Below are 15,010 nucleotides of genomic sequence, written 5' to 3'. Positions count from 1 at the left end.
TAAAATTATCAATTATGCAGACTTCTACGGATATCAATGAAACTAAAATACACTGAAAAGTGTTAAATATCCGTATTTTCTTTCTTCTTTCAATATGAAATACCTTTGGAGGGTCATGTTCTTCAAACCTGGATAAAAACTGAACTTGAAGGGACAGAGGCAAACGAAATTGAGATTGTAGCAGTTAAAACTTCATATTACACGAAATACAAAAAAATGCTGCGGTTCAAATAATTTGAATTTACCCTTGTAACAAGGTAACCTACCTCCTTAAGAGAGATTTTGTTCTAGACAGAAGTGTAAAACAGGTTTTGTTCTAGACAGAAACGTGAAACAGGTTTTGTTCTAGACAGAAACATGAAACAGGTTTTGTTCTAGACAGAAATGTACACAGGTATAATAAGAATACCTTGTTGTGTTTGTTCAGTTTGTCGGCTGACCTCACTATACAAACTGGCTGTCTCTGTCTGTTCCGACACTTCACTTTTCTCTCTCTCCAGATCTTCTCCTTCCTCTCCTTTATCTTTTCTTTCTATTTCTGTTTCATCACCTTGTTCCTGTACCTCCTGTGTGTCTTCCTCCATCTGTCTATCCGTTTGTTCTTCTGTCTGTCTTCCTGTGTATGGTTCTGACTCAACATCACTTTTTTCACTCCTAGCTGTGTCAGCCTAAGGGAAAATAATTTGATAAGGGAGGATTTAAAGACAATTCACCTAAAGGTATCTGATAGTAACCTTCAGAGGAATTACTAAATTTGCATCTGCCAAAAAAGTGTACCTCTTAGCTGAGTGTCATATATATCAAAGAAATTACTCAGTGAAGGAATATCATAAACTCAATAAATAGTACCAGTATATTTCTAAGACATATAAAATGAGAGACAGGAGTATAAATATTCCTGAATTAAACAAATATTGCAGTAGTACGTTTACAGTAACATGTATATGTACATGACATTCATTTTCTTCTGTTTCCCTTTTGTTAAAACATTACTGTGACAGACGATAAGCTGAAATGCTTATATTTCAATTAAATATGTTGTTCTGTTCTGTTCTGTTCTGATTAAAAAGAAATATGCTCTAACCTCCTCCTCAAATTTTGAGCTCTCAGTTTCCTGTTGTGCCATATAACCTGCAGGTTTGAGGACAGAATACCCCTCCCCTTGATGTACAGGTGGAGGGGGAGGTGCATCTCTGTATTCTGAATCAGACTCTGAACCAGAGTCCTCCACAACTTGTCTTGGCTGAGCCAGGACTGGTCCTGACATTGGTGGCATCCCTGGCATCATAGGAGGCATGCCGTCTTCAGATTCAGACTCACTGTCCCCCATCCCTGGTCCTGACATCATGCTTGGACCCTTCATGATCCCCATTTTCTGCTGTGCCATTAAGTATGATTCTGCACCTGAAACAGTATCATTTACATTCTAGTGAAATATCATAAACCTATAATTTCTTCCAGTGATTTCAACATTATTCATCAAACATAAACTTAAAAAATTTTCCACTTCAGCAAGTGTGTGTACTCTTTTAGGAGTAAATGACCCCTACCAGTAATTGAATTAGGCATTTTGTGCCATGTTCTTTTTAAGTTTTCTTATTGGAAAAAAAAAATTCTTTACACCATATACAGAAAATTTTAACCTTAGAAAATTAACTGTTCATTATCTTTTTAACTGAATCTTATTCCAACATTCTATGTCATATCTTTAGTTACTGTTTGTACAAAATGCGACAACTTTGATCATGTAAAATAAAACAAATGACTTCTAATTATATTACAATGTATTTCTGTTGTGAAGTTTTCAAGTGGCCTACCCTCCATGGGGTACTGTTCTCCTGATCGTACAATAACAAAAAAGAGACAGACTATACCGGTATGTTATGGAAACACAAGAGAATTAGTTGTTTTTACTAACTTTTACATTGAAAATTGAAAAGCATTTGTAATGCTTTACTCAAGGCAAACTGCCTTAATTATAACTATCTATATCTAACAATCATTAAAAACATATTCCACATGGTGTATTGGTAAAGACCGCGGGAAAGGTTTAGACTTATGCATTTGTTTTCTTGATTTGGCATTTTTAAGATAGTTTAGAAACAAAAACTCATATTCTAATGTTCATAATATGACCAAACTTCAATTTAAAAGAAAGATCATTTTTAATCTAAATCTGGAGATCTGTGCCTTTAAGTGAAAAATGCCATTTTTGATATTGTATGAACAAAAGACAAACTTTCACCAAATTTCATTCATTCAACTGAACTTACCTAGTAACAAAACCCACAACATGTCAAAGGCAGTCTTTCAGTGAACAGTATTGACCCTTTTTAGTGTAATACATTTGTTTTCTTAACCATAACAAACCTTCTTCACACCCTTTTACAAACTTTGCACAATAAATTGATATTGATAATGCATTGAAGTTCTCTACCTGAAGACGGTGTATCTGCCAGGCCTGCACGTGCTGATTGTTGGTATGCCGGATAATCTGAGCCTGACTCGCTTGGGGAGTACATGCCCGCGCGACGTGTAGTCACCTCGCTAACTTCTATTGACATGTTACGTCCCATACGCAATGGCCGGCCCCTTTCATACCCATCTTCACTGTCGCTACTGTCTGTGGCACTACCTAACCTTGACCTATATGACCTTTCTGGAGACCTAAAACTCTTTGCTCTTGGTTTCTGGCTTGCTTGACCCTATTTTACAGAACAAAATGTTTGAAAGTTTGTTATAGTCGGTGAATCTTTTCTCTGCCAATTTCCTAACACAGAGTGTATCTATTCTCCCTCCCCATACACAACATCTCTTTTCTCTTTCCCTATCCAGAGTTTATATTTTCTCTCTCCCAATAAACAGTGCATCTATTCTCTCCACATATCCCCATAAAAAGTGTATTTCACCATACATAGTGTATATTTTCTTGTATCTTTTCTCTACTCATTTTCCCATATACAGTGTATCTTTTCTTTTCCTATTTCCCTAATACAGTGTATCTTTTCTCTGTCTTTTTCCCCATATATAATTTATTATTCTCTGCCTAAAAGAACTTTGCCATACAAACTGTTTCTTTCCAAATTCCCCATACACAGTATATCTTTTCTTGCATCTTTCTTTGCCAATTTCCCCATACACAGTTGTCTTTTCTTGCATTTTTCTCTGCCCATGCATTTCCCCATACAAAGTGTACCTTTTCTCTGCCCATTTCCCCAAACAAAGTGTTCCTTTTCTCTGCCCCATTCCCCATACAAAGTGTTCCTTTTCTCTGCCCAATTCCCCATACAAAGTGTTCCTTTTCTCTGCCCATTTCCCCATACAAAGTGTTCCTTTTCTCTGCTCATTTCCCCATACAAAGTGTACCTTTTCTCTGCTCAATTCCCCATGCAAAGTGTACCTTTTCTCTGCTCAATTCCCCATGCAAAGTGTACCTTTTCTCTGCTCAATTCCCCATACAAAGTGTATATATAATAATTTTCTCTGCCCTTTTCCCCAAACAAAGTGTATCTTTTCTCTGCCCATTTCCCATACAAAGAGTATATATAATAATTTTCTCTGCTCATTTCCCCAAACAAAGTGTATCTTTTCTCTGCCCATTTCCCAATACACAGTGTATCTTTTCAATGCCCACTTTTCTCTTTAAACACAGGTTGGGCCAATCACTTTTTATATTTCAGCCTGCAATGCAATGTGTCTGCTTCTTTATTCTCTATTTTTTTATTTATTATTTATTTTAGGATATAGTACACAATATATATAAGACAAACAATTAATTAAGTTAAGTATCACAGACAAAAGTTACAATTAATAAAAAATCTCCATTAAAACAAGATATTATAAAACTTAAAACATGTCAGATGGTTTGCGTATCAAACTTAATATCAAAGCATACTTTTACTTATGATCAAAAGGGAGACAACTATTGAAGGTTAAGAAAAAAAAAAGTACTATAATCCTATGGATAACCCATTAAGTTAAGAGCTTATTTCCAATGGGGTCCATGGGTAAAAAATGAAATGTCCAAATATATAAACAAGTAGCTACGTTCAATAAACGCTTGATGCCCCCGGTGGCATCCTTGTCGATACAAAGCAACCTAAGTCCAAAACAAGGTCAAGGTCAAACTGAGGTCAGGTGATGTCTGAAGATGAGGAATGGTCACAGGTTACATCTGCATTAGTATCAAGTCATTCTAGTTAGGGGTATTGATGCTAGACCAAACGGTCCCATTTGGTTAACCTCGTACGGACGGACGAACGGATGAACAGATGGACAGGACAATCACTATATGCCTCCCACATCAGTAGATGCCGGGAGCATAAAAATGGATACATCTTAAAAAACAAAACAAAAAAAAAAAACCTACACTTGGAAGATCAATGATTATGAGACATAAAATACTTACCCTAAGTCTGGCTTTCCCACACAGTATGCCAATTCTGTCTTCCAACCACATAACCCTCTTCCTGGCCTCGTTGATGTCACCTTCCTGTTTTTCCAGGGCCTCTTCCAGTTCATTGCGAGCAAACTGCAGCTCTGTATTAACTTTGGTTAGAACCTAACAAAAAACATGCATAATATATATACTAAAATATTTTACCAAGAAAATTAAGTTATTTGCCAAACAATTTGCTTATTACACAAAACATCTGAAGTTTTTGCTAAAGAATTTTGATTGAGTTAACAGAAGTAACAGTTACCATTGAAAGGAAAAACCCCAAGATTTTCCTTCTCCAACAGAACTGAGGAATATTTAAAACAAGATGGTCATGATGACCCTGGATCGCTCAACTGAGTAATATGAGCTACATGTTTCAAATGTCAAACTGATGATTTTTAGAAATTTTTTGGAAGATTTTCCGATGTACAATCAAGTAACCCCTTGGGCGGGGCCAATTTTACCCTAGGGGTCATGATTTGAAAAAAGTTTGTAGAAGTCTACTAGGCAATGTTACATATCAAATATCTAAGATTTAGGCCTTCTGGTTTATTTTTAGCAAATTTATGAAGATTTCCCTATGTATAATCAAGTAACCCCTGGGGCGGGGTCAATCTGACCCTGGGGGGTCAAGATTTGAACAAATTTTGTAGAGTGACTAGGCAATGCTACATGTCCAATATCTAAGCTCTAGGCCTTCTGGTTTATTTTTAGAAAATTTTGAAGATTTTTCTATGTACAATCAAGTAACCCCATGGGGCGGGGTCAATTTAACCCCAGGGGTCATGATTTGAACAAATTTTGTAGAAGTCTACTAGGCAATGCTACATGTCAAATATCTAAGATCTAGGCCTTCTGGTTTATTTTTGGAAAATTTTTGAAGATTTTCCTATGTAAAATCAAGTGACCCCTGGGGCGGGTCAATTTTAAGCCCGGGGGTCATGATTTTAACAAATTTTGTAGAGGTCCACTAGGCAATGAAACATGTGAAATATCGTAGCTCTAGGCCTTCTGGTTTATTTTTAGAAAATTTTTGAAGATTTTCCTATGTAAAATCAAGTGACCCCTGGGGTGGGGTCAATTTTAGCCCCGGGGGTCATGATTGAAAATTTTTTGTAGAGGTCTACAAGGCAATGCTACATGTGAAATATCTAAGCTCTAGGCCTTCTGATTTATTTTTAGAAAATTTTAAAGATTTTTCTATGTACAATCAAGTAACCCCATGGGGCGGGGTCAATTTAACCCCGGGGGTCATGATTTGAACAAATTTTGTAGAAGTCTACTAGGCAATGCTACATGTTAAATATCTAAGATCTAGGCCGTCTGGTTTATTTATAGAAAATAATTGAAGATTTTCCTATGTAAAATCAAATGACCCCTGGGGCGGGGTCAATTTTGACCCCAGTGGTCACAACCTGAACAAATTTTGTAGAGGTCCACTAGGCAATGCTACATGTGAAATATCTAAGCTCTAGGCCTTCTGGTTTATTTTTAGAAAATTTTTGAAGATTTTCCTATGTAAAATCAAGTGACCCCTGGGGCGGGGTCAATTTTGACCCCAGGGGTCATGATTTGAACAATTTTAGTAGAGGTTCACTAGGCAACGCTACATGTCAAATATCTAAGCTGTAGGGCTTCTGGTTTTTGAGAAGAAGATTTTTTAAGATTTTCCTATGTAAAACCAAGTGACCCCTGGGGCGGGGTCAATTTTGATCCTGGGGTCATGATTTGTATATTCTTCATAGAGGTCCACTAGGCAATGCTTCACACCAAATATCTAAACTCTAGGGCTTTTGGTTTTTGAGAAGAGTTTCAAAGTTTTTCCTTTCGGTTGCCATGGCAACCAGAGTTCTGCATGGAATTCAATTCCTTGAACAGTTTTTGTAGAGCTTCACCCAAGGTACATTCCTGTGAAGTTTGGATGAAATTGGCCTAGGGGTTTATGAGGAGATGTTGTTTAAAGTAAAAGTTTACTGACGCCGGATGCCAGACGGTGAGTGATCAGAATAGCACACCCTGAGCCTTTGGCTCACTAAAAAAAACAAGAGGACCATGATGGTCCTGAATCGCTCACCTCTTCCCACATGACCCAGTTTTGAGTATGACGTCGTTTTTTCTATTATTTGACATAGTGACCTAGTTTTTGAGCTCATGTGACCCAGTTTTGAACTTGACCTAGATATTAACAAGATAAAAATTCTGACCAATTTTCATGAAGATCCATTGAAAAATATGGTCTCTAGAGAGGTCACAAGGTTTTTCTATTATCTGACTTATTGACCTAGTTTCCAAAGGTACGTGACCCTGTTTTCAACTTTACCTAGATATCAAGGTGAACATTCTCACTAATTTTCATGAAGATCTCATGAAAAATATGGCCTCTAGAGCGGTCACAAGGTTTTTCTATTTTTATACCTACTGGCCTAGTTTTTGACCACACGTGAAACTGACCTAGATATCATCAAGGTGAACATTCAGATCAATTTTCATGAAGATCCATTAAAAATATGGCCTCTAGAGAGGTCAAAAGACTTTTCTAATTTTAGACCTACTGACCTAGTTTTTGACCGCAGTTGACCCAGTTTCAAACCTGATCTAGATATCATCAAGATGAACATTCAGACCAACTTTCATACAGATCCCATGAAAAGTATGGCCTCTAGAAAGGTCACAAGGTTTTTTTATTATTTGACCTACTGACCTAGTTTTTTAAGGCACGTGACCCAGTTTCAAACCTGACCTAGATATCATCAAGGTAAACATTCTGATCAATTTTCATGAAGATCCATTCAAGGGTATGGCCTCTAGAGAGGTCACAAGGTTTTTCTATTTCAAGACCTAATTACCTAGTTTTTGATCGCAGTTGACCCAGTTTCAAACTTGACCTATATATCATCAAGATAAACATTCAGACCAACTTTCATTCAGATCCCATGAAAAATATGGCCTCTAGAGAGGTCACAACATTTTTTCATTATTTGACCTACTGACCTACTTTTTGAAGGCACGTGACCCACTTTCGAACTTGACCTAGATATCATCAAGATGAACATTCTGACCAATTTTTATGGAGATCCATTCACAAGTATGGCCTCTAGAGAGGTCACAAGGTTTTTCTATTTTTAGACCTACTGACCTAGTTTTTGACCGCACATGACCCTGTTTCGAACTTGACCTAGATATCATCAAGATGAACATTCAGACCAACTTTCATACAGATCCCATGAAAAATATGGCCTTTAGAGAGGTCACAAGGTTTTTCTATTATTTGACCTACTGACCTAGTTTTTAAAGGCACGTGACCCACTTTCAAACTTTACCTACATATCATCAAGATAAACATTCAGACCAATTTTCATACAGATCCCATGAAAAATTTGGCCTCTAGAGAGGTCACAAGGTTTTTCTATTATTTGACCTACTGACCTAGTTTTTGAGGGCACGTGACCCACTTTCAAAATTGACCTAGCTATCATCAAGGTGAACATTCTGAGCAATTTTCATGAAGATCTCATGAAATATATGGCCTCTAAAGAGGCCACAAGGTTTTTCTATTTTTAGACCTACTTACCTAGTTTTTGACCATACGTGACCCAGTTTCGAACATGACCTAGATATCATCAAGATGAACATTAAGACCAACTTTCATACAGATCCCATGAAAAATATGGCCTCTAGAGAGGTCACAAGGTTTTTTTATTATTTGACCTACTGACCTAGTTTTTGATGGCATGTGACCCAGTTTCAAACTTGACCTAGATATCATCAAGGTGAACGTTCTGACCAATTTTCATGAAGATCTTGTGAAATATATGGCCTCTAGAGAGGTCACAAGGTTTTTCTATTTTTAGACCTACTGACCTAGTTTTTGATGGCACGTGACCCAGTTTCGAACTTGACCTAGATATCATCAAGATGAACATTCTGACCAACTTTCATAAAGATCCCACGAAAAATGTGGCCTTTAGAGGTCACAAGGTTTTTCTATTTTTTGACCTACTGACCTAGTTTTTGACGGCATGTGACCCAGTTTCGAACTTGACCTAGATATCATCAAGGTGAACGTTCTGACCAATTTTCATGAAGATCTTGTGAAATATATGGCCTCTAGAGAGGTCACAAGGTTTTTCTATTTTTAGACCTACTGACCTAGTTTTTGACGGCACGTGACCCACTTTCGAACTTGACCTAGATATCATCAAGGTGAACATACTGACCAATTTTCATGAAGATCTTGTGAAATATATGGCCTCTAGAGAGGTCACAAGGTTTTTCTATTTTTAGACCTACTGACCTAGTTTTTGAAGGCACGTGACCCAGTTTCGAACTTGACCTAGATATCATCAAGATGAACATTCTGACCAACTTTCATAAAGATCCCATGAAAAATGTGACCTCTAGAGTGGTCACAAGCAAAAGTTTACGGACAGACGGACGCACGCACGGACGGACGCACGGACGGACGACGGACACCGCACGATCACAAAAGCTCACCTTGTCACTTTGTGACAGGTGAGCTAAAAAACAACAGTAACATTTATCATTGGACTCACAGTACATAATTATTTACGGTATGCATGAAATCATAAATGTATCATTTTCAACTGAAATAATATGACTGAAACTGAAAGCTTGACCAACCAGGATAGAATACTCAACTGCATAAAAAATAGAACTTAATACAAGGCTATGGCAGGCACGTGTCCAGGTGGGGGGCCATGGGGCCCGGGCCCCCCCAGCTGGCTGGCTAGTTACGATTTTTATTACTATGGGCCCCTCAATTAACAAATTTATACACCAGTGCAACTGGCTTGATTTGACAGCAATACATAAAAGCCATAAAACCGTGTCGGGTAGTGGAAATTAGCCCCAGGCATGTTACAGGTAAAAGTTTATCTGTACATGTGCTTAATTGATGGTTGCTTTTTTAACGAGGTACTTGATTGGGTAGTGGGCAGTTTTTCATTATATTTCCTTAGAACACAAGAAATGCAGAAAAAGTTCAAAAAATATTTTTGTGTTTTTATTCATTTTATTATTAATACTTATTTGTGAACTTAGTAAATCATTTTTCTACAAATCATGTCATTTTGTGTATCAATTTTGAGCAGTTTTTGATAACTTTCTTTTTTATGAAATTACACATATTATTTATTTTATTTTTTAAATATTTTTAATAATTTGAAAAAAGTTTTTATATTATGATTGAAAGAAAAGGGTAGAATGAATGAAATTTTATTCATTTAATTAAAATGTAGTATAATTATTGCTGACAATCATAAAGACTGGCATTAGTCGTTAGAGTCATTAAATGTAAAGCACCTGGCCATAAAATCAATCCTCTGATACCACTTTCTGAAAAAAAATTACAATATCTCTTGCCTCTATCTCTAATGCTGAGATGAGCCCAGAGAGAAAATGTTTCTCTGAGAAAATATCAGTGTCAGTATGAAGAAATTAATATTATTACAGATTATTTGATCTCAACAGACTTTGTAAGTTTAACAATCATATAGTTTGTTTTATTATGATAAATAAAGTTGATTTTCAAACCACTAGCTTCTTTATTACTGGTAGCTGGTTATACATTGGATTGGTAGATATCAGAGCCAATACACTGAGACCTGGGTATAATACAGAAAAATGAAGTTCATACACTGTGACTGTACAATTATACATACATTGAAAAGGCTCGATGAAATGATTAAAAAATAGACTTTTCCTTAAATATATAATACATTCATGCATCCTTAAAGGTGTTTCAGGTAGCAGGAAAATGCATCTTTTCATGTACCATATTAAAAAAATATACCCCTCCCGAACCCACCCCAAGTTGAGCCCCCCCAGCAAAAATATCCTGGACACGGGCCTGCTATGGCAGATTAAATGTTATACATGTGTTAATTATGTAACTGTAAATACATGTGTTAATTACATATCTGAAAATAAACATGTTAATTACATATCTGAAAATAAACATGTTAATTACACAACATATTAATCTACCTGTAAATACATAAATATTACTGGTATATTAAATATATATCTGTAAATACACATGTTAATTACATACAACATATTATTCATCTACCTGTAAATACATATAGTAATTACATACTTGTAAATACACATGTTGATTACATACCGCCTGTTAATTACATACATGTAAATACATTGTTAATTACATAGTACTTGTTAATTACATACCTATAAATACACTTGTTAATCATATACCTGTAAATATACTTGCTAATCACATACCTGTAAAACCATTATGGCCTTCTCGGATTTCTCCTTGGCCTCCTGTACTGCAGTCCGACATTTGTCAATCTCTTCCTCCCCTTTTGCTGCTTCAAGGTCAGACAGAGCTTTCTTCAATTCTTCTTGACCTTTCTGCACTGATTCAATCTGGAAATACAGATAGTACATGTTTTTTTTATCATCACAAGGCTTCTTCAGTAAAAAGTGACCAAAACGATATAAAATTTCAATATTTATGCTAAGTACAATTACTTATGTGGAGTAAGGTAGATATGTGGTGTAATGTAGCTATGTGAAGTAATGTAGATATATGGAGTAATACAGCTGTGTGAAGTAATGTAGCAGTGTGGAGTGATGTAGTTATGTGGATGTGGAGTTACTTATCAATGTAGATAAATGTAGCTGTGTGGAGTGAGGCAGCTGTGTGGAGTAATGTAGATAAGTGGTGTGATGTAGCTTTGTAGAGTAATGTAGATATGTGGAGTAATGTCGATATGTGGAGTAATGCAGCTGTGTGAAGTGATGTAGCTTTGTGGCGTAATGTAGATATGTGGAGTAATGTAGCTATGTGAAGTAATGTAGATATATGGAGTAATGCAGCTGTGTGAAGTAATGTAGCAGTGTGGAATGATGTAGTTATGTGGAGTAATGTAGCTATGTGGAGTTACTTATCAATGTAGATAAATGTAGCTGTGTGGAGAGAGGCAGCTATGTGGAGTAATGTAGATAAGTGGTGTGATGTAGCTTTGTGGAGTAATGTAAATATGTGGAGTAATGCAGCTGTGTGAAGTGATGTAGCTTTGTGGAGTAATGTAGATATATGGAGTAATGTAGATATATGGAGTAATATAGATATGTGGAGTGATGAAGCAGTGTGGACATGTGCAGCTATGGAGTGATGTAGCTATGTGAAGTTATGTAGGTATGTGAAGTAATGTAGATATGTGGAGTAATTTAGATATGTGGAGTAATGCAGCTGTGTGAAGTAATGTAGCAGTGTGGAGTGATGTAGTTATGTGGAGTTACTTATCAATGTAGATAAATGTAGCTGTGTGGAGTGAGGCAGCTATGTGGAGTAATGTAGATAAGTGGTGTGATGTACCTTTGTGGAGTAATGTAAATATGTGGAATAATGCAGCTGTGTGAAGTGATGTAGCTTTGTGGAGTAATGTACATTTATGGAGTCATGTAGATATATGGAGTAATGCAGCTGTGTGAAGTGGTTTGGAGTAGTGCAGCTGTGTGGAATGATGTGGTTATGTGAAGTAATGTAGGTATGTGGAGTGATGTAGCAGTGTGGAGTAGTGCAGATGTGTGGAATGATGTGGCTATGTGATTTAATGTAGGTATGTGGAGTAATGCAGCTGTGTGGAGTAGTGTAGCTGTGTGGAATGATGTGGCTATGTGAAGTAATGTAGGTATGTGGAGTGATGTAGCAGTGTGGAGTAGTGCAGCTGTGGAGTGATGTAGCTATGTGAAGTAATGTAGATATGTGGAGTAATGTAGGTATGTGGAGTAATGTAGCTGTGTGAAGTACTGTATATATGTGGAGTAATGTAGATATGTGGAGTAATGCTGCTGTGTGAAGTGATGTAGCTATGTGGAGTAATGTAGATATGTGGAGTAATGCAGCTGTGTGGAGTAATGCAGCTGTGTGAAGTGATTTAACGATGTGGAGTAATGTAGGTATGTGGAGTAATGTAGCTGTGTGAAGTGATGTAGCTGTATGGAGCAGTGCAGTCGTGGTTGAGAGTAATGTAGCTATGTGGAGTTACTTATCAATGTAGATAAATGTAGCTGTGTGGATTGAGGCAGCTATGTGGTGTAATGTAGATAAGTGGTGTGATGTAGCTTTGTGGAGTAATGTAGATATATGGAGCAATGCTAGATATGTGGAGTAATGCAGCTGTGTGAAGTGATGTAGCGGTGTGGAGTAGTGCAGCTGTGGAGTGATGTAGCTATGTAAAGCAATGTAGGTAGGTGGAGTAATGCAGATATGTGGAGTAATGTGGCTGTGTGAAGTAATGTAGATAGGTGGAGTAAAGCAGCTGTGTGAAGTGATGTAGCTGTGTGGAGTTGTGCAGCTGTGTGGAGTGATGTCGCTATGTGAAGTAATGTAGGTATGTGGAGTAATGTAGCTGCATGAAGTGATGTAGCTATGTGAAGTAATGTAGATATGTTGAGTAATGTAGATATGTGGAGTGATGTAGATATGTGGAGAAGTGCAACTGTGTGAAGTGATGTAGCTATGTGGAGTAGTCAGCTGTGTGGAGTGATGTAGCTATGTGAAGTAATGAAGCTGTGTAAAGTGATGTAGCTACATGGAGCGTTGTAATGTGCGTGGAAGTAAGTCATCTTACCACTATGCAAGTGTGTCACATGTATCATATGTAACTGTATAAGTTATTTCAATAATACAGATATTTTCAGGATATAAATATTGTGTGAGCTAAATAAATGAAAACTCTCGAAAATATTGATGAAGACTAATTAGTCTTCGTCAATATTTATCAACATCTGACTACTAAAATGCTGATATCATGGTATGCATTGATCATTTTATAGTGTACAATAATATAATACTAAGCATACATGTTCCTCCATGAGAATGTCGGAGCGGTGATGTACAGAGTAGTTGGACTTGAGTGCCACACCACTCTTCCCACTTTTCCCACTCTTCATTGTTAATGGTCTCTTCATTCTGGCTTTCTGAAAACATTGAGTGAAAGAGCCTTAATACAAAATATCTCATTTACTTTTTACCAAAATTAGTTATAATCTAGTTATTTAAGTTTTTTTCACTTACAAGGTGACATTATATCCAGCTGGATGGCCTCATCACTAAGAATTCAATGCCCCAAGCAAGACTCAAACCCACATTGCTGAGGGGCAAGTGATTTGAAGTCAGCAACCTTAACCAGCTGGACCCAATGTTTAACATTTATAAAAACTTATGAGAGAGGATAAGTAGTTTGTCATTCTTTAACCCTTATCATACTGGACACGTGTGATTCTGCCTTTGCGACCAGTGCAGATCATGATCAGCCTGCACATCTGTGCAGACTGATTATGACCTGCACTGTTCGCAATTCAGTCAGTATGTTTTTGGTATGCATCTCTTTTAACAGTTAATGGTTCTGTCCAAATTGAAAGATGGACTAGTTCATTATAGAAATTTAGCTTGGTAATGGTTAAAACAAACGGACAAAATTTTACAGATTATCTGTAAATATATCACTTGTTCAGACCTGGATGGGTCACAGAGCCTTAGTTTAAACAATATTTTATTCAACAAATAGCATGTACCGGTAATTACAATATATATATATATATATATATATATGTGTGTGTTAGACCACTATTATATAGTCTATAGATTTTAGGATTAATTTAAAACAAGTTTAAAGTACTTTATCCTTTTGGAATTATCTACTTTATCTGTAGAGTTATATTTCCTTCAACGTAGATATCACACATAACAACATTTCATTTTATAAAGAGCCTTGAAAAAGACACACTACTGTATTTACATCAGAAAGACCCACATAACAAAAACTTCAATGACAATGTTTACTGGTTAAATTATTGGCTCTAACTTGTAAATCAGATTCCTTCTATTATATTTCTACAACCAGTGTACAAAACTGTACATACTATTTATCAATTTGTAATTTTGGTTTTTAAGTGCAATCATGGTGCATCCCTGGGGATGCTTTTCCTTGACTACTTTGCATTTCCACAAATTGTTATAAGACACAGGTTGCAGACCTAAAATAATTTTATTTAAAAATATGCCGAAATGGTAAAAAAACATGATTTATGACTGAGGCCTGTTTTGTTTGTTTTAGGAGCTTGCTGACTGACAGCGGAGGAGAAAAAGCTTCATTATGTAGTGATAGTAGGTTTATAGGCCACTTCCAACAGCAAGCCAACAGCCTTGCTGTTGGGTTAACCCTTTAGCGATGTGGTTGAGTGTCCGCCTACAGATCTCAAGGTCAGGGGTTCGAGCCCAAGTAGGGACCTTGGTATTTTCTCTCCCAGGGTTTACTTTAATGGTGTCAGAAGTGTTTGACGGACACATGCGGTGGGCATGGAGTGTCATTCTGGAGAGTTGGTAAGCTCTAAAAAGTAAAAGGGGAGAAGTGTAGTGAAAGTAGGTTTATAGCGAGCGCGTAGCTCGCCTTACGGCAATGTGTAGGGGAATATAACAAAGGTGTGCCGAATGGGGCAAAGTGATGTAGCTGAAAAATTTTCCTCTCGTCTGGGCGCCGCCATTTTGGGTGCCGCCATTTTGTTCTACTTCCGTCA

General features: G+C 36.8%; 1 protein-coding gene across 10 annotated transcripts in view; it reads right to left on the bottom strand.

Moving 5' to 3' along the window:
- LOC123563746 (uncharacterized) overlaps positions 1-15,010 on the bottom strand; it is an 85,033-nt gene that overhangs the window by 67,758 nt on the left and 2,265 nt on the right. For all 10 annotated transcript variants that reach the window (XM_053535361.1, XM_045356729.2, XM_053535384.1 and 7 more), the window contains exons 2-7: positions 13,295-13,411; positions 10,703-10,849; positions 4,409-4,561; positions 2,438-2,705; positions 1,085-1,404; positions 410-668 (exon numbers count right to left, since the gene is read on the bottom strand). In XM_053535361.1, the coding sequence (XP_053391336.1) occupies positions 410-668; positions 1,085-1,404; positions 2,438-2,705; positions 4,409-4,561; positions 10,703-10,849; positions 13,295-13,402 (1,255 nt within the window). In that variant the 5' untranslated portion in view covers positions 13,403-13,411. The remainder of the gene's footprint in view (positions 1-409; positions 669-1,084; positions 1,405-2,437; positions 2,706-4,408; positions 4,562-10,702; positions 10,850-13,294; positions 13,412-15,010) is intronic.

The sequence above is a fragment of the Mercenaria mercenaria genome, chromosome 2, assembly GCF_021730395.1.
Source record: "Mercenaria mercenaria strain notata chromosome 2, MADL_Memer_1, whole genome shotgun sequence".
Classification (NCBI taxonomy): Eukaryota; Metazoa; Mollusca; class Bivalvia; order Venerida; family Veneridae; genus Mercenaria; species Mercenaria mercenaria.
This window is presented reverse-complemented; position numbering and strand designations above follow the sequence as displayed.